Raw genomic sequence first — 18,032 nt, 5'->3', positions numbered from 1 at the left:
CACAGCCCTCCAGGGGCCACCGAGACACGTCCATTCCTTAGCAAACAGAGGCGCCAATCTACCAGTGTGACTGTGGAAGGCTCTGTAGGCAAGAGGCAGAATCTCACTGTGCCTTGTGCTTCCTGCAGGTGCCAACTGGCCTCCACCTCACTGACCAGGATGGCTGCAGTGGCCCCAGGGGTGGCCCACCCCAGTCATGCCTTCCACCCAACCCGAGGGCCCTCAGGGCATCAAACATGCAGGGCAGATGCACAGCTCTCTTGCTAATCATTACCTTGAACACAAGAATATGCTTTAAAAACAGGGATTTGCCAAATAATCTTGAAAAGCGGTAGTAAGAGGAAAGCCCAACCAACATGCCCGGGGATGAAGTCCTTAACGTGGATTCCTGGACAACACGCTACTTCAGTGCCAAACCGCCCTTGCTGTCCTGCTTTCTGGGGAGACTTAGTCGTTCTTCTTTTAAGTATAAAGTTTACAAGGTTTTCAGACAGCAAAGGCACAGGTTTATAAGAATGGTAACTCCAAATTTAAAAGCCTCTGTTTTTGTGACTGGACCTGGGGTCTTTCTCGAGGAGTACTTTTTGGCAGATGAGCCAGATGGTCCATTTAATTTGAATGGCTACAGATTAGAAAATAATGCCTTTTAAAAATTAAGTAAAATGACTTCCAATCTTTTAAAGGAAATCTGTGGTGGTGGGAATCCTTGATCTGATGTGAGGCCAGCTGCTGCCCGGCTCCTCTGATCTGCAGAGCTGCTTGCTGGGGATACGCTGGACAGCAGCACTCAAAGACCATCCGGTGAGTGTCCACAGACCAACATCCAGATTCCAGGGTCATTCTTGAGGATCAGGAGGCCCCCGGGAGGAAGGTCCTGCACCCTGGAGGGCGACCCAGCCTCCTGACCTCATTCCTTGAGTTGTAGATGGACAAGGATGCACACAGCATTTGGAAAAGCACCCACAAGATTAGCAGACACATTGTGAGTTACTGTCTGTCACAGCACACAGTTAGGGTCACAAGGCAAATTCCATACAACCATCTTACCCAGGTGTAGGGACCCCCGTACTCCAAGTCAGGCTGCGACTGTCAGAATCAGGACGGAAGAGAAAACAACAGAAAAGGAGAGGCAAAGATAAATTAAAAGTGAAGTGAAACGTTAAAAAAATCACTGACATCCTAGAATCGTCGGTTGAAGACTTCTAGACCTCACGCACACTTATGAGAGTTCTGTGGGTTTGAGGGACACCACAGATCCCGAAGCCTAAAGTAAGACACCATGAGGCTGCTGCCGAGTCACAGACCACGCACCGCCGGGGCCACCCTCCCTCCGCCACAGCCACACGCGGCAAACAGGGACCGAGCACCGATGTTTCCACCATCAGTTTCCAAAGAATCAAAGTCAAAACTGATGGTATCCAAAGTCTCGTTGTTCTGAGGGGCCATCCACACAGACCCTGGCCCCTCTCAGGGTCAGCAGCATTGCTGGCTAAATGTGGAGGGCCTGTGTTTTGGGGGTTGAAAACTAAGATGATCTTATACTAGAAATTACCAACTAAGGATCTCAGAATATTAAAATGCATAAAACCAGCCAAAGTGGGCCCCAGGTAGACATGTGAGGTGTGACTCCCTCGGCAGGGCAGTAGGTTGCTCAGGTGCAGCGAGCAGAGGACAGTGTTCAGGGGCACTTGGCACGTGGAACCTGCACTGCCCACAGGCCCAGGGAGAGGCGCTGGGCTGTCCCTCACAGTCCTGCACTGTGGAAACTAGGAGGACTGCCTCACGTCCAGGTCCGTGTCCGCGGGCTCTGTGGGCTTAAAGGTCTGAGGTACTTCAGATCAAGGACATCAGGCAAAGTAGTGTGGCCAGCTGGCTGAGACCACCCCTACTGCTCTCTCCCTCTCTCTCAGACAGCACTCCAACTGTGGACTTCCTAAAAGAAACTTCCTACCTGGGAACAAGCCCACCTGACACCTTGGCCAAGAATGGCGCCCAGCAGAGACTTAGTTCATTCCTGGCTAAGATGGCGGGAGCGAAAGGAAGGCAGCCTGACGCCCTCATGCTCGGCAACACGGCAACCGGTCCCCACTCCCTGGGGTCGGGAAACCCTCTGAGAATCTTAAAGTGAAAACTCTTTTCCGGGAGAAACCTAAGTGCACACAACGTCCCGTGCGCACTTTCAGGACCATGGACCCGAGGATGCTGCACTTGAATAGAGCCTTGGGTCTGGCTTAGGGCTCTCTCTCTCACACCCTCTGTATGTCTCTCTCTGTCTCTCTCTCTCTGTCTCTCTCTCTCGTCAGTTTGGCTTTGCTCCCACTCCTCCTCAAGAGTTCTCTTGGCAGAATCACTCATGTTCCCCAGCATGCTGCACCTGCAGTGAGTCGCTCCCCTGGTTCTGGCCCCGCAGCTGTGCCTCCCCAACTCGGTGCCAGGCCCTGGCCTGCTGGGTCTGCTCAGCAGCTGCCACGTCTGTGTCCTGACCACAGGCTTGGCTCACTGAACTTTGCCTCTGTGGTATTTTGGTGACACAGATCTTCCTTGCTCTAGAGTGGACTGTGTCAGAGGGACTGTGAGGGACTTACAACTGCCAGCAAGTTCCAAATAGCAAAGGTGGCACTTCAATTGCTCTAGAGGGATGCCGTCCAGCAAGAGCATGTGGATCTGCTTTTGCCACTGAAGGGACAGTGATAGCAACAGTGGTTCAATGGCATGACAGTGAACTGCCTCAACGCATTGCTAGTCAAGTACAAACCTAGCCAAGGGGTGGCTTGGTGACATAACTGTCACAGCTCTGAAAAGCAATTCCACTCAGGCAGACCCTCAGCAAAGGGGAACGGACACCCTGGGACCAGTCCTCACTAGTGGGAGACGCGCCTTTGCCCCTATGTAAGCGGGAGCAAGACACTCAGACTGATTTACTAAGCAGACAGTGGCTCTGCTTGTGTCCCAGTGCACACCGTGGCAAGTACCATTATGAGGACTTCCGGAACGTCAAGGATAAAGGTTTTTATTAGCCATCAGGTTGTCAGTGACCCTAGCAGGCACCCCAGCTGCCGTGTGAACGGCAAGGAATCCTGACACACGACTGTGGCGGGGTGGCCACTTCGGGGTGTAAGTGGGCTCGCGGACCCGCCCAAGGATGGCGTGTACCTTCGCATTCCTGCTGGTCACCCTGGCAGCGCCCACAACACGCTGGGTGAGGGAAACGGCTCGAAGCTGACAGCTCTGCTCCTGGGAGCAGCACAGCTCGCGGGCCAACACGCGACAGCGCTCGTGCCCGGACAAGCAGAGCCAGCCCGTGGCCATTGGGCTCAAAATGAGCACCAGTCAGATGCCGACTGTGAGGCCGGCGGGCGCGGAGCAGCAGTGCCAGTGCAGGATGTCCACGCCAAGGGCTTCAGCCACACGCCGTGCAGACCCCATGCTCCGGTTACTGACCCTCAGGCTGCCGCGGCTACCCACGGACAGACGCTCATCTTCATCGGAGGCCTGTTGGGAGAAAGGATGGAAAAGCACCGTGAAGAGACAGGACGACACACGCAGACCGACGCCCAGGCTCCGAGGGACACGGCGCTGTGTGCGCCTCTGCGTGCCTCGGACTGTGTGGATAACGTGCACATACGTGGATTCCATGAACGTGCATCATTTACTCCACAGTGACTAACAGGGAAGTCTGAGCACACCTCAGTGTCACCGTGACGCCATCGTGAGCACTGAGAGCAGATGAAGCACCTGAGACACCAACACTCAGAGCTCCGCTCCTCAGCGCATGCAGGCGAGAACGCCGGAGGCTGCGTTCACGCTCTGGGTTCAGGCAACCGTGCCAGCGTTACAGCAGTACGCGTGAATTTCTTTCATATGCATCATGTGCATTTCAGCCACTAAAAGAGCAAATTAGACTTCTACCAAAACGCACAGGTAACGAACAAACAGGTACTAACCGATGTGCTTCTCCGGGATCTGCGAGAGTGGCGCTCACTGTCCTCCTGCCGCAGCGACGGGGGACAGCAAGGAAAGGTTAGAGATGGGCACAGGGGAAGCAGGGCAGCCTTAGACAGGCCTTTGCAACAAAACACATTCTTTCTGATCTAGCTGTCAAATAAATATTGTGTTTGCTTTCGCCGAAGGGCTCCCGCTGAACCCCGGAAGGCTTCCTTCTAGGCTCTGAAGGCAGCCAGCACTGTGGCGGAAGCCACGCTGAACTGTAACCTCGACACTTGGGCCCCAGAACCTCACGCCCCTTCGGGAATCAGAAGCAAAGCATTTCCCCAAACCCCACAGAGGATGCCACCCTCGCCCTTCTGCTCTGGAATCTCAGACACACGGTTCCCATGTATGGCCATCTCTGAAGTTGTCTCCCAATCGAAGCTGCTCACAATCACCATGAGCAACTTTCCTTTCTCAGGCTTATAACACACACACATCTTTAAACTGTCTTAAGATTTGGTGAAAATGCATCTACTTGTGTGAAATTAGCTTAAGGTGACAGTCGACACAGGTTGAGTTTTTCACTGTTCTCAACAGAGGGATGTGTGCTCTCTGCTCCACGCTCTTCCTGTCACATGCAGCTAACTAGGGTGCTAGGGACATGCTTGCCTTGCCCTTTGTCTCATGCACTGAAGAGGACATTTCCACCCTTGCCAGGTTCTCAAATGCTGGAGCAGGTGGACAGCCCTGAGGCCAGCCAGCCCAGCAGCCAGGACAGGAACTAACAACAGGGGCCCAGCCTTGCGCTGGGGACTGGTGGAGGGCACTGGAGTGTGTCCCCTCTCCTGCAGAGAGGGCCAGAGGACAGAGCTCACTTTAAACTGACCTGGGAAGGCAGAGGAGCTGTCCTAGGAAACAGACGGAAAAGGTAAAGGACCTTTCTCACCTATGTGAGTGGTGGGGGTGGCCATGTGGACTAGTGAGAGCACCTGATGGCAAAGGTGCCCAAAGGCTGGAAGGGGGTGACAGGCGGCTGGCTACAGTCATGGAGCCTTAGCCTCTTCTGGTACCAACAAGAATGAGGTGAAACTTGATGGGAACAGGAGTTCTCTGGGAAGCTCCTGGGTCAAGGACACATGCCCAGCCTGGGTCCCTGGCCCCAGGACAGGGGGGACTGTGGTGGGAGAACACTGCACATGGCTGGGCTGCAGACAGCAGCAGTCAGCTGCTACAGATGGGCACAGTGGGTGGCCAGGGGGTATCTAAGCTGGCCACACATGGATGTGAACAACCAGAGACCAGATGCAGAAATGACCGGCTGGAAATCTCTCAGTATCAGATTACAGGGCATTGGGAATCTATCTGCGGGACTCCACTGCACAAGTATCAAACTGCAGACCATTTAAGTCTTGAAACTGGATTTGAGGCCTACCATCCACCGCTCGATGTCACCCCATTTTGTATCCAGTCCGTAATATTTCTATAGACAGAAGAGAAGGAAAATCAGGCCAGAAGTGAAACAGACGGCATAGGAAACTGTTCTGACATGCATGACCCAGCTGCCGCCCCAGCCACCGGGTGCAGGGAACATGCCAAGGCGAAGAGGTCACAGAGGAGGTGGTGGCCACCCAGTGCAGGCGGAGCTGTGAAGACACCTGCCCACTGATCCCTCAGGCCAGGGAGCAAGGACAAAGCCCTCCTGGGCCACGGGCGGCCTTGTGGAGACTGGGAAGGTAAACGTAACCCAGAAGCACCGCAAGCCCCTCCGGAAAGCCGTGCACGCCCTTGGAGCAAACCCGCAGAAGGAATCAACACTGTGAAAGAGAAGCACACGCTGAGAGCCATTCCGTGCTGTGCAGGAGGAAGGAGGACCCCGAGGAAAGGGAAGCCCTGAGCTGGCCTTGGGTCCTCGCTCGCACGGACCAGATGACATCCCAGCTGACAGGCCTGGGAACTCCCGTACTTGGGACGTCTTTATAGCCTGCTCTGCACGCGAAGCGAAGCTGCCGGGGCCTCCAGAGGAGGTGGTGGTGCAGGGAGAGACGCGCAGACTGCCAGCTGTGTCTGGAGTTTGCAATGGCCGATGGTTCCATGTCCTTCCCTTGCCAGTCTGAACCACCAGGGTCCACATCAGACTTAGGAAGGAAGGTTCAGAAGAGGTGTCGCTGTTGCTAAATACAGTGACCCCGAAGTCAGGCGGGAACCCAGGTGTTCAAGTCTGTCACCTCAGATTATGGGGTTCTGCTTTCCTCTTGACACTCTCAATTTTCAATAAGGAAATCAAGGAATAGCCTACCGACCCTCTATGTCACCTAACACAGGTGTGATCTTCTTTTTACACACTAAAATCTTACAATTAGGAAAACAAAATTGGATGGTAGAAATACAAGGTGATTTTTGTGCTGGTTTTCCCATAGCCAGACACACTGCTGCCACGTCTGGGTTAGCATCATTGTGAGGGTGGCCAGGCTGACCCGCGGCTCTCTGATGGTCTCCACCCTTTCTTAGACAAGGCACCAAGTAGAAAACTGGAAGGGGTGAAATCAGGAGGGAGAACTGAACAAGGCTTTTAAAAAGTCGCCCACAGCAAACTCCAGCGCCAACAGCCCCGCAGCTGCATCTCTGTAAGCTATCTCCTTGGGGCAGAAACTCGGAAAGGGGAAAAAGGGAACGCTTTCCAGTGTCATGCTGTAACTTCGATGTCAGTGGAGGTACCAGCTCAGAGCTGCTCTGCAGCCAGCTCACGGCAGCGCTGCCCTTGCGGGTCTTCGGGAAGTGAAACGTAAGGCCGCCGTGCCTCTTTTATCTTAATCTCCCCTTCTAATTATGAAAATAGGAGGAAAAGGCATTTTTTTTTTTTTAAAGAAGGGAGACATAGACAAGTTCGCAATAAAGTTATTTAAATTCCCAAGGGGGTCTGTATTGCCAGTTTTTCTCTTTTCCTCTGCCCCACTCTATACTTATATCGAATATCAGACACTATATATTGCCTTTAAAAATGAGATAAAAGTGTATGCAAACTCTTTCACCTAGCTCACGGGTGGCTGTACCAACAGCTGCCTCTCTCGGGTCACTCTAGACACCTGACAGCATCCCAGAGCAACAAGTGCCCCTGGCATGTCGCCTGGTGGGAGCAGCAGGCATTTCCTGCACACTGCAGAGCACGCGGGTACTTCAAATGCAAACATCGCCTTAGCTTGTGAGCCATGCAGAGGGAGGCAGGGGCCTTCAGAAGGGGCTCTGGTTCAAGGGAAACCATGGGCTGCAGCCCCTGGGTGGGGAGAGAATGTTTACTGCCTCCTTTTCCTCCTCCTAAATCTAGTGACGAGGACAGCCTTCCCCTCCTTGGGACACACTTGCCTACAGAACTGCGCACACTCCTCAAGGGCAGGCTGCACACAAGTTCTCCTCTGACAGAGCCCTCACAAGGGATCCCCTGTGCCACCAGAGATGCAGGGCAGGGGAGGAATGGACCTAAGTGGGAATGACCGGCCTGATCCTCTGGCTGGGTTGGGAGCAGCAATGTCCCGCTCCGACAGTGACATCAAGGGCTCCGAGCTTCCGTCCAACCAGTCAAATTCTGGCGAGGACTCTAATGCTGAGTTGGAACCCTAGCTTCAACGTCCACATCAATGCTCGGACGCTAGAAAACTTGTCTACAAAACTGATTTCTCTGCCCTCCGCAGGGGAGCAGACAGGCAGACTGGAGGGCCAAGAAGGCACTCACCCACCGCGAGCAGAGGAAGCCAGCACAGTGGGCTGGGAAAGACACGGACAACACATTTATGGGCCCTGATGCTCTAACCTCTGAAACTTAATGACTTTATTCTGATTTTCTTATCTTCTCTAAGAGAAAGATAAATTATTATTCTTTATCTAGAGTCAGAAACGATTACGGATGATGTTCTAAGTAACAGACTCGCCTCACTGATGGGGAAGGCTTGCTGTACACAGGTTCCCTAAATTCTCAGGGAGCACACACTCCTTAGTCCACTACTTCTGAACCCTAAATCACTGACATGGGGTCTTGCTCTTTATTTTCTGTCTGGCCTGCTCAGAGTACTTACTTCAAACCCTGGCTGCTTCCACAGAGTACTAGGAACAGAGGCGCGATCATCTGTGACCTACAGGACAGGTGTGTTTTAAGGTGTGCATGCTGTTGTTTATCTTCACTTTCTTTTTCACTCAGACTTCGAAGTCAATATCTAGTAATCTCTCCATGAGTGGTAATTTGCATTGATATTTTAAAGATTTTCTAATAAAGTTGTCTGGAAAGATAATCCAGATGATTTCAAAGGTTTCCTCAAATTTTGAAACGTGATTTTTGAGTTAGAATTCACTTTTTTCTCCAAGAGACAGTTTTCTAATTTCTTGAGGCAAATGGGGAGGAGAGAAGGGCTCAGTACCCAGAAAAGCGTGAGTGTGGCTGTCCCCGGGTGGACGCGGCCCGAAGCACTCGCACTCACACTCAAACCACACCGTGACACAGCACTCCAGCGCAAAGCGTGGCCTCAGTCAGGCAGCAGGCCAGGCGGGGACGCGGTGCATGCAGCTCAGCCAGCGGCAAGGCCTACCTTCTGAACCTGATAGATCTACAGAGAGGGGCGAGAGAGGGGGAGAGAGACATGAGTCCCATTAAAGCAGCAGGAACGTCAGAAAGGGCTGTAACCAGAAGTACAAATAAAGACATACCAGGAAAAATGAAGCTGGAAAAGACGAATCGAGAAAGGCCAAATCTCCTTGAAAGAATGAGCCACTTCATCACTCATTCTCCACTGCCTTGGACACGCTGGTGAAACAGGCTTACCCACACGTGTCTACCAGAATCCCACTGTTCTTACGGGAAGGTGTGCACAACCTGTCACCATTAATGTGAAAAGTTCTTTTTCACCTGTATTGAAATTCTCTTTTGTAGTAATGAAACTTTAACCAGAAAGTGTAGAAACTTAGTAGTAAAATCACTGGAAAAATTCACAAATAATGAAGAAAGGGGCTTCAATGTTCTGATTCATACAGACACACAGAGAATCCCAGGAAAATTCCAGCAAAGCAGAGTAACCGTCAGACGGTAATTAGAATATATGAAAAGGGGTCGTGATCACACTCCGGCCTATCGGTTTGCTCCGGGCTCCTCCGGGCTCTGCAGTGACGAGAGCCGTCTGGCTCTGCTCATCCGCACTCCCTCAAAAGGCACTTAGCTCTCTGGCATGGATCCAGGTGTGGCCCGAATTCCGAGGGCATGCCAGCGAGCACAGGTGGCACACCCAGCGCTGGCTCCACACAGTCCCCGCACCAAGGAGCCGAAGGCAGGACCTTCCGAGACCCCTGGGCCCCTGCTTCCATTGGCGAGGTTCCTGGGAAGCTCAAGGTTCAGGCCCCTCCCAGACAACGCCTCATGCTGTTCTCCCTAAGGGCCCATTAAAAAGAGTTCCCATCCCTGTCCACAGCCTGGAAGCCCAGCCCAGGTGAGTGGCACTGCTGAGAAGAGGGAGTGCAGGTGGCACAGCGGCGGGCATCTGAGGAGCCCCTTCTGCCCCTTCCTGGCTGCACACTGGGCAAGCCCCGCTGGGCAGGGGTGGGGAGCCACCCAGCCACCAGTGCCACCCTCCTAGGTCTCCTGCTCCTCATTGCTCTGGGCCTGTGCACGTCCAGCCCCCTCCTCGGAGAAAGCTAACAGCTCAGCAGCACTGGGGGACACATGGAGACAAGTCAGGTTTCTCAGCTTTTACACCAAATATCAACCCTCCTGGTTAAACACCGGTCTTCCAAAGCATATTCATTTCCCCTTAATCAACAACTTAAAATGCCAGTGCCCCAGGCTATCAGATGGCATAAGCTCAAATTGTGTTGCTAGTTCTAATAATAGCAGGCCCCTGGACGAGCGGGCACAGCAGTCTGCGGAGGAGTCCTCGGGGTCCGGCCCACAGGCTCAGGCCTGCTGTCTGCTCTCACTGTGCTCTCCAGCTGTGTACCCAGCTGGACATGTACACACCTCTGCACCCTGGACAGGCCAGTCAAGGAGCAGCTGGACAGACAGGGCTGCTCCTGCTCTCCGGGCCACGCTGGCTGACACGGGCGTCCACCATGCTGACAACTGTGCCTGGAACCTGGCACCAAGGAGACACCGTCCGCTCAGAGCACCAGCAGGATGTGGCTCGCTCTGCCCTGCTTGGCAGTGGACGTGGGTGGGCTGACAGCCAACTTGGTCAAGAACTTTGTAACAAGCTGCTTATATCACCATGCATGTATTTAAATCAATTTTGTCCAGAATTAAGGACAGAAAACATTCTATCTAAACGTGTGTGTGATTTGGAAGATAGATTTGGATACGTCACCTTGACTGTGATGGTTTGGATATGACGTGGCCCCGAAGCTCATGTGTGAGACAATGCAAGAGGGCTTGGTGGTGAAGTGACTGGTTGCGAGGGTCTGGACCCCATCAGTGGATTAATCCTGACTGGGATGAACTGAGCCCTAAGTGAAGGCAGGTGGGGTGTGGCTGCAGGGTCCCTGTGGGCGTGCCTTTGGGGTTTATCTTTAGTATCTGGCAAGTGGAGTCTCTCTCTGCTTCCTGATCATCACGTCCTGAGCTTTCTTCTTCCACTCTAATCTTCTGCCCTGATATTCAGCCTCACCCTGAGTCTCAAGGAATGGAGTTGGCCATCTATGGACTGAGACTTCTGAAACCATAAATCCCCAGATAAACTTTTCCTCTAAAACTGTTCTTGTCAGGTCTTTTGGTCACAGCAGCAAAAAAGTTAAAACACTGACTTTGCAGAATTTCATATTTGCACTCTTGGTGAAAGTCACTCATGAAAACCGGTCACTAACACTGTTTTGAGTCCACAGGGCCCCACGTGCAGCCTCACTGGCTTCCACTTGTGCAGAGTCCTTGGTTTGGCTCTAACAATGGCGTTGAGATGATGGTCACAGGCCACATGTGTTGACAGGGAAGGGGACATTAAGTACAACCAACTGTCACAAAAGCAGGCAGAGCAACAGAACATTCCAGGAAATTCTTCATACAGCTCTTTCAGGACCTTAATCAAAGAGAGACCAGGGCCTGTGGGAGAACCAGGGGCCGCGGTCTAAACCCAGGTGGGCCTCAGAGCAGGTGGGTGCTGGCTACAGTGTGTGTGGGGGGTTTCCACAGGGCTCCTGGCTCCAGAGAAGGAAGCTGCAAACTGACAAAGCCCTAGAAAGGGTGGCCTGGCTGGGTGTGGTGGCGCAGGCACCTGCAACCCCAGGAAGTCAGGAGACTGAGGAGCAGCAGCACTGTGAGATCCAGGCCTGCGAGGCAACTTAGCAAGACCATCTCAAAACGAAGAGAGAGGCCTGGGGACGTAGCTCAGTGGTGGAGGCCCTGGGTCCAACTCCAGCACCACACCCCCACACCCAACCACACCCCCCACACACCCCCACACACACCTCCCACATCCACACACACCCACAACCACACATACACACCCCCACACATCCGCACACACCCACACACACTCACACCCACACACATCCACACACACCCCCACACATCCACACCCACACACACACCCACACATCCACACACACACCCCACATCCATACACACCCACCCCCACACATCCGCACACACCCACACCCACGCACACATCCACACACCCCCCACATCCACACACACTCACACCCCCCCACCCCCCCACATCCACACACACCCGCACCCACTCACACCCACACACACACTCACCCACACCCCCCCACACCCCCCCCCACACACCCCCACATCCACTCACACCCCCACCCACACCCACACACACACATCCACACACCCCCACACCCACACACACAGAAAAGAAAAGCAACGGAAGCCCGCAGTCCACTGAAATACCTGCCTCACGCCCTACTGTGGGGCCAGCAGTGTCCCGCACAGTGGGCTTGCAACCGTCTAATGAAGAGGCAGAAATGTTCTACAGAGAAACCAACAGGAGGCAGTTTTAAAAAGCAACTGGGATTTGGTCATTTAAAAAATACATTTTTAAAAACCAGTTCAGAACAAGAGAACTATTTTGGGCCAAAGCCTGGGGACCGCGTCTCAGAAGCCACATGACAGTGGCTCAGAGTCGCAGGGTCTATTCCTCCCCCTGCCCAGTCCACATGCTTCTCTCTGCAGTTTCCTGAGGGACCTTGGGGAATCCCTCCTGGCCAGACCCCACCCAGGAGAGCAGGTGCAGGTGCCAGTGGGGATCCAGTCCCCAGGACACAGAACATCTCCCTCCACCAGGGCCTGGGTGCCTGTAAGGTCGCAGTTCAACTGTAAAGTTCAAAGAATCAATCTGAAAATTCAGGAGTCCCCATTTTTTATTTTAAAGTGATAAATGACTCAAGGGGAGAGAGATGCTAGGTATGCTCTGACCCTGGGCAGCTAGGAGAGAATCCAGAGAGGAGCCCAAGGAGCTGCAGGGCTGAACTCTGGGGCACGGTAACACTGACACCCAGCTCAGGACACTTGTCCTCATGTCCTCACACCCACACGGGAAGACACAGGCCACCCTCGTCACTGGCCACTCAGGCCCACGTAAGCCCAGGGCCGGCACCACCTGGAGGTGGTGGGGCACGGCTGCTGCTCCTTCCCTGCAGCAGGGGTCCTGGCCCGCCTCGAGGAGCCACGTTCTCAGCGTCCCCACCATGCGGGACTGCCCTGGAGCCCACCCTGCCTTCCTGTCCAGGAAGAAACCCCTTGGGCTTGGGCTCTGCAACCATTCTCACACCTTCTAGAAGAATCTTCTTCCCCAAATGCACGCCTGGCCAAATCCCGCCTCTGCTCACACATGTCCCCGGGAGCGGAAACTCCCCAGGTGGTATGGGGTGGTGGGCATCGCACCTCAGGCCGGTGGCCAAGCCAACAGGACCATGACCAGCTTGGCCCCTGTTGGGAAGGTGGCTAAACGTGCAACAGTCTAAAGAACTGAACTTTCAAGGGAAATCTGAGAGCCCTTGAACACCGGCTGGACCTCGTAAGTGCAGCTATGGGAGCCGAAGCAGAACCTGTGCCTGGGGACTGGCCCTGGGCAGGCATCAGTCACCTCTGTCCAGCACCACCCATCTGGATCTCAGCAGCAACAGCCCTTCGTGGTGGGGCCAGAGTGCCTCGTTCCTGGGGCCCAGGCAGGGCAGAGCTCCCGGGAGCACCTGGACCAAGCTCGTGTCCACACTGCCTTGGAGGTCATGGACATACCACGCTAGGGTGAGTTACAGACCCCACATGCTGTCAGAAATGACTGCTGGCCCCGCTTGAGAGTGTGCAAGGCAGCAGCAAGCGGCAGGAACAGGTGTGTGAGCACGTCGCGGCCCTTTTCCCAGAGGGCAGTTTCTTCCACGGCCAGTTCATCCCGATGTTCGCGCTGTGCTCTGAATCACTACTCAACACCCTGACACCCCAGGGGAAAGATCTGCACGTGAAACACGCTGCCCAGGTAAACAGCACCGATCTGTCACTCTCCATTTTAGTTCAGAGGATCTAAACTCTAGTTCGACAGTTCCACCTTAAAGTTCAGACCCAGCTCCTTTTGGCTCCTCTCAGTCAGAAGGCAGGGCTGGGAAGACTTCTGCAGGCAAGTGCCTGTAAGCTGGTCTCGGGATGCACCAGGCCCTGCGCTGGCGGCAGGCATGCCAGGCATCCGTGCTATGCACACTCCTGCCTGGACCTGTGTAGCTGACTTCCAACAAGAGCAACGGGAAGGGACGGGCGGCCAGCGGTGACAGGTGCCTGCATTTGCACACCGTGCCTACATTTAAACTACCGGGAAAGAAGCAACAAGAACCTGGCGTTACCTCCTTCTGCTGCCGCTCCAGCTCCTTCATCCGGATCTCGCGAGCCTCGGCGCGGGCCGCACGCTTTGCCGCAAGCCTGGCCTCTGCCTGAAAGACACCCAGAAATCTTATTAGGGAACAAGCAGTCGCACCCTGCAAGCACCTGGCTGATGATGCTGCTGAGAGGAAGTCTTGTTCACACAGCGACGAACCGCGACTTACAGGAGGCACAGGGTCAACAGTGACAACAACAGTAGTTACGGTACAGTGTACCCTCCCCATAGATTCACAGTCCATGATTTTAGTTACCTGTGGTTCAGTTAGGTCTAAAAATTCCAGAAATAAATGGTTTATAAGTTTTAAATTGAGCACCATACTGAGCAGTGTGTGATGAGATCTCACACTGTCCTGTTTAATCCTGCTCAGGATGTGAGTCGTCCCTTTGCCCAGAGTATCCATGCTGTATGCACTACCTGCCTGTGAGTCACTTAGCAGCCGTCAGGCTGCTGTTGTGATACCACAGTGATTGTGTTCAAGGAACCCTGTGTGAGTGCCCTAAAGCTCCAGAGGAGTGATACTGGTAATGTGTACATATCAAAAATAAGCTGTAAAGTGCTTCTTTTGCAAAAAGGTGAGAATTCTCGACTTAGAAAAAAAAAATGCTGAGTTTGCTAAGATCTATAGTGAGTTACTATTTTTACAGTCTTACTAATGTAGAAATTAAGTTTATCACAGATACACAGGAAAACAGTACATACAGGATTTGGCACTACCTGTAGGTTCAGGCATCCACTGGGGTCTTGGAACGTCTCCCCCAGGACACAAGGGGTGGCCATGATGATCCTTGCTGGCACTCACAGACCCTCCCTGGACGCCAGTGGGGCACGCCTCTGAGCATGTCATGCCGCTCACTCCTGGCGACAGCCCTGGAGGCTGAGCCAGAGGCTCCTGAAGGGCCCCAGTCAACCTCTCCCTTTACAGAGCAGGAGCTGGGGTCTGGAGAGGCTGTCAGACCCCAGGATGCTGAGTCCACTCCCCATCCAGGACCCCCATCTCCAGTGGGCTGAGAGGTGACCCCGTCCTCCAGTCTTCTCTGTGTGTGAGGAGCCCACCTTCCCTCACAGTGGCCAGGAGCAGAGAGGAAGGTCTCCAGCTGTTAGTCAGCCCTTTCCCCTAAAAACCTCCACATCCTTCAACAATCTTTTAAGCCACAGTGGTTCTGCCACGTCCTCCTAAGAGCACATAACATGCCTGACTGATGGGCCGAGGCCTGGAAGCTGGCATGTGAACCCGTCTCGTCCTTCACAAGCTGTGTGCTTAGGGCTTCTCCCTGCGCCACCACCACCACCAGGTAAAAGAGATCAAACTAACTGCCTTCTGCTTATCTTTCTTTTCTTATGCACCTGTGATCCTTCCACCGACATTCCATGGGTAGCTTCACTGGTCTCACTGTTGCTAGACAATCTGAAAACGGACCCGAGACGACCCTGACTCTCCCTAGACGACGGACTCTCCCCAGACATTCCTCAGACCGTTGTTAGACAATCTTAAACTGTTTCTAGACGATCCTGTTTCCTCGACAATCCTAAAACCGCTCCCTAAATGACTCTGAAACTATTCCCTAGATAACCCAATGGGGCCGTTAGAGACAGGCAGAGGCCCAGTGGTGTGGCCCTGGGGCCACCAGCAGCACAGGGACCAGTGCTTGGCTTCTAGTTCGCCAATGCCAGGCACTCTGGCAGGCTAGCTCCCCACCCACACTTGATTCGTATTACAAATTCCTCCTTCCTCTAAATTCTAAGTTGAACAGGAGCATAGTGGACCTCTGTGGAGATCAGCTGGCTTGTGTCCTCATGAGGAATTAACTCTACCCGGGGCTCCTTTCGGGTGGTTCCTTGGTCAATCCAAGCCCATGCCTTTCAAATCAATCACCACTGCACTGGAACCTGACAGCTCGTCATCACTTTCAAAGTTCCAGGTCACAGGACAATTTGTAAACCGCCTCTGGGGTCTGCACAGAGACCCCACGCTGAAGCTCTGGGGGTGGGGCTCATTAGGCTGATAACCACCCACGCCTGCTGGCTCCATTTCTAAGCTGGTATATACCTGGCAGGACTTTTAAAAATTAATGTGTTCATTTTTGTGGCTCTGGGGATGGACCCAGGGCCCCATGCATGCTAGGCAAAGGCTCTACACTGAGCTGCACCCCGGGCTCCAGGCGAGGGTTCTGACAACAGCCTTAGACCCTGGCTAAGAGGGGAACAGGAGTCTGGGGGAAGAAGGGGAGCAGAGGAGTGGGGCTGTACGAAAGAGGAAAGGGCTGGTCGGCTGGGCAGAGGCAGTGGGAGGTGTAGGCAGCAGAACTGTGGAGGTTTCCAAGATTCCTGCTCCTCAGGTACCTGTGCTGTGGCTGTCCTGAGATGAGCTACATTATGCGGCGCACGGTGATCAGCTCCTCCTCAGTGGGCTCTACGCTGAGCAACCGGGAGGTTATTTGGTGGGCTTGCCCTAATCAGGTGAGCCCTTTCTTACAGTCTCTTGGCCTTGGGAAAGGAAGCTGCCAGGTGGCGGACTGAGGGATGGCAGGTTCCAAGAGCTGAGCAGCCTCCAGGTGACGGCCAGCAAGAATAGGGGACCTCAGTCTTACAATCACAAGGAACTGAGTTCTGCCAAACATCAGGCAAGCTTGGAGGATGACCCCAAACTCCAGAAAGACCCAGCTGGGCTGACACCTGACTGCAGCGCAGGAGACCTCGAGCCGAGCACGCTGCGAGGCACTGTGGGAGCATGTGTGGGGGCGGCCCCATACCGCCAGGCTGTGGGTAGCTCGCCAAGGCACAGCAGATGACCAGGAAGGGTGAGGTCTGTGATGACTGCCGCTCTTGCGTGTGGGCCTGCAGTGAGAAGGGGAGTCGGGGCACCTGCACCCCCACACAGCCTTCCTGCCCAGCCCCCAACCAGCTCCAGGTGAGCTCTGCTTGGGACTGGGCCAAGACCTTTGATGGGCTCGCCCACCTCAGCACCTGCCATGGAGGCTTCCCCAGGACACCATTAGCCAACGTCTGCCCTGTCCTTGAGGATAACGGCACCAAGAGGCTAAAACCCGCACCCTGGGCTTTAAGGGGCATGGTCTTGCATTGATCAAGGGACCCCACGAATAAGGCACATTACAGAATAAATTCCTATCAGGACACAAGCAAGCCAAGCGCCACGGCAGGTCAACTATGCTGACTGCCCCCTGACCTTAGAATTTAGGGCTCAGTTTGTAACTCCGTTCGGTTTTAGATCCCGGCAGACGCACCTTACACACCTCTCACGGGTCCCATGACTCACTAAGGCAAGGTACTCGCAGCACGGGAACGGCGACTCTCATCGTGCTTCCTGGAATCTGCCTGACCAAAGCCGGCTCGGACCTAGGCACGACCCAGGCTCGTCTGCAGGAGCACAAAGCTACACTTTGTGGCAGAAACGCTCTTGGCTCAAGCTTGAGATGCCAGAAAGAAAAACCACCCGGAGCTTCACCAACACCGTCCATCCCGCTCAGGCCGCCAACAGCAGCAAGACAGCAGACAGCACGGGGCGCTAACCACAAGCGTGACCACTCGAGTCACCAGGGAGAGCGCTTGATGAGGCCAAGTCATTAAGTGAACAATGGATGCACGTCAGGCGCACTGCGGTGATACACACTCGTTCAGAGGAAGCGGGGCCCCTCCAGGTATGGACTGTCAGACGGGGGCTCCTACAGCTCAGGTGCCCCATGTTGGTGCCTTGGTTGTGCAGCACAAAGTCTTCCTGGACTGAATCTTGTAATTAAAGAAAAAAAGAAAAGAAAACAAGGTCTAGAAGTCAGGATTACTACACTCAGCCCACAACCTGCCGGGGCGGGGGTTCTTTAGCTCCCAGCTGGGAGGCCTGGTGGACCCTCCAGCGATGAATTGGAATAGCTTCCTTCTCAGTCACTGGGTAAGCAGCAGCTCAGACCCCAGCAGCTTCCCACATGCCCACACGGGACAGACCCAGGCCCGTCTGCTCCCTTCCCACAGGAGAGTGGCCCAGCAAGCACTCCACTTTTCTCAAGGTCAGTGGTCCCACTTGAGGGACTCTGGCACCCCCCAACTCACCCAGTACTGGTACCATCTCTGCTGAGACACGTCCTGAAATACGGAAGGGTGAAATGACAGGCTCTCCTTGGAGGGTGGGGAGCAAGGCCGTGGGGATGGTGCTCCCTGAACCAGGGGCTCTCAAGTGTCATCCCAGCAGAGTCCAGGCTCCCCTGGGGACAGTCAGAAAGGCAGACTGGCTGGCCCCAGTCCTGA

General features: G+C 54.1%; 1 protein-coding gene across 34 annotated transcripts in view; it reads right to left on the bottom strand.

Moving 5' to 3' along the window:
- LRRFIP1 (LRR binding FLII interacting protein 1) overlaps positions 1–18,032 on the bottom strand; it is a 125,797-nt gene that overhangs the window by 41,159 nt on the left and 66,606 nt on the right. For 14 of the 34 annotated variants that reach the window (XM_079133894.1, XM_079133895.1, XM_079133871.1 and 11 more), the window contains exons 2-7: positions 13,738–13,824; positions 8,505–8,522; positions 5,363–5,410; positions 3,945–3,989; positions 3,442–3,492; positions 1,048–1,086 (exon numbers count right to left, since the gene is read on the bottom strand). In XM_079133894.1, the coding sequence (XP_078990020.1) occupies positions 1,048–1,086; positions 3,442–3,492; positions 3,945–3,989; positions 5,363–5,410; positions 8,505–8,522; positions 13,738–13,824 (288 nt within the window). The remainder of the gene's footprint in view (positions 1–1,047; positions 1,087–3,441; positions 3,493–3,944; positions 3,990–5,362; positions 5,411–8,504; positions 8,523–13,737; positions 13,825–18,032) is intronic. The other 20 variants (XM_079133897.1, XM_079133874.1, XM_079133881.1 and 17 more) reach the window with 5 other exon arrangements.

This window comes from Sciurus vulgaris (genome assembly GCF_902686455.1).
Source record: "Sciurus vulgaris genome assembly, chromosome: 3".
NCBI lineage: Eukaryota > Metazoa > Chordata > Mammalia > Rodentia > Sciuridae > Sciurus > Sciurus vulgaris.
This window is presented reverse-complemented; position numbering and strand designations above follow the sequence as displayed.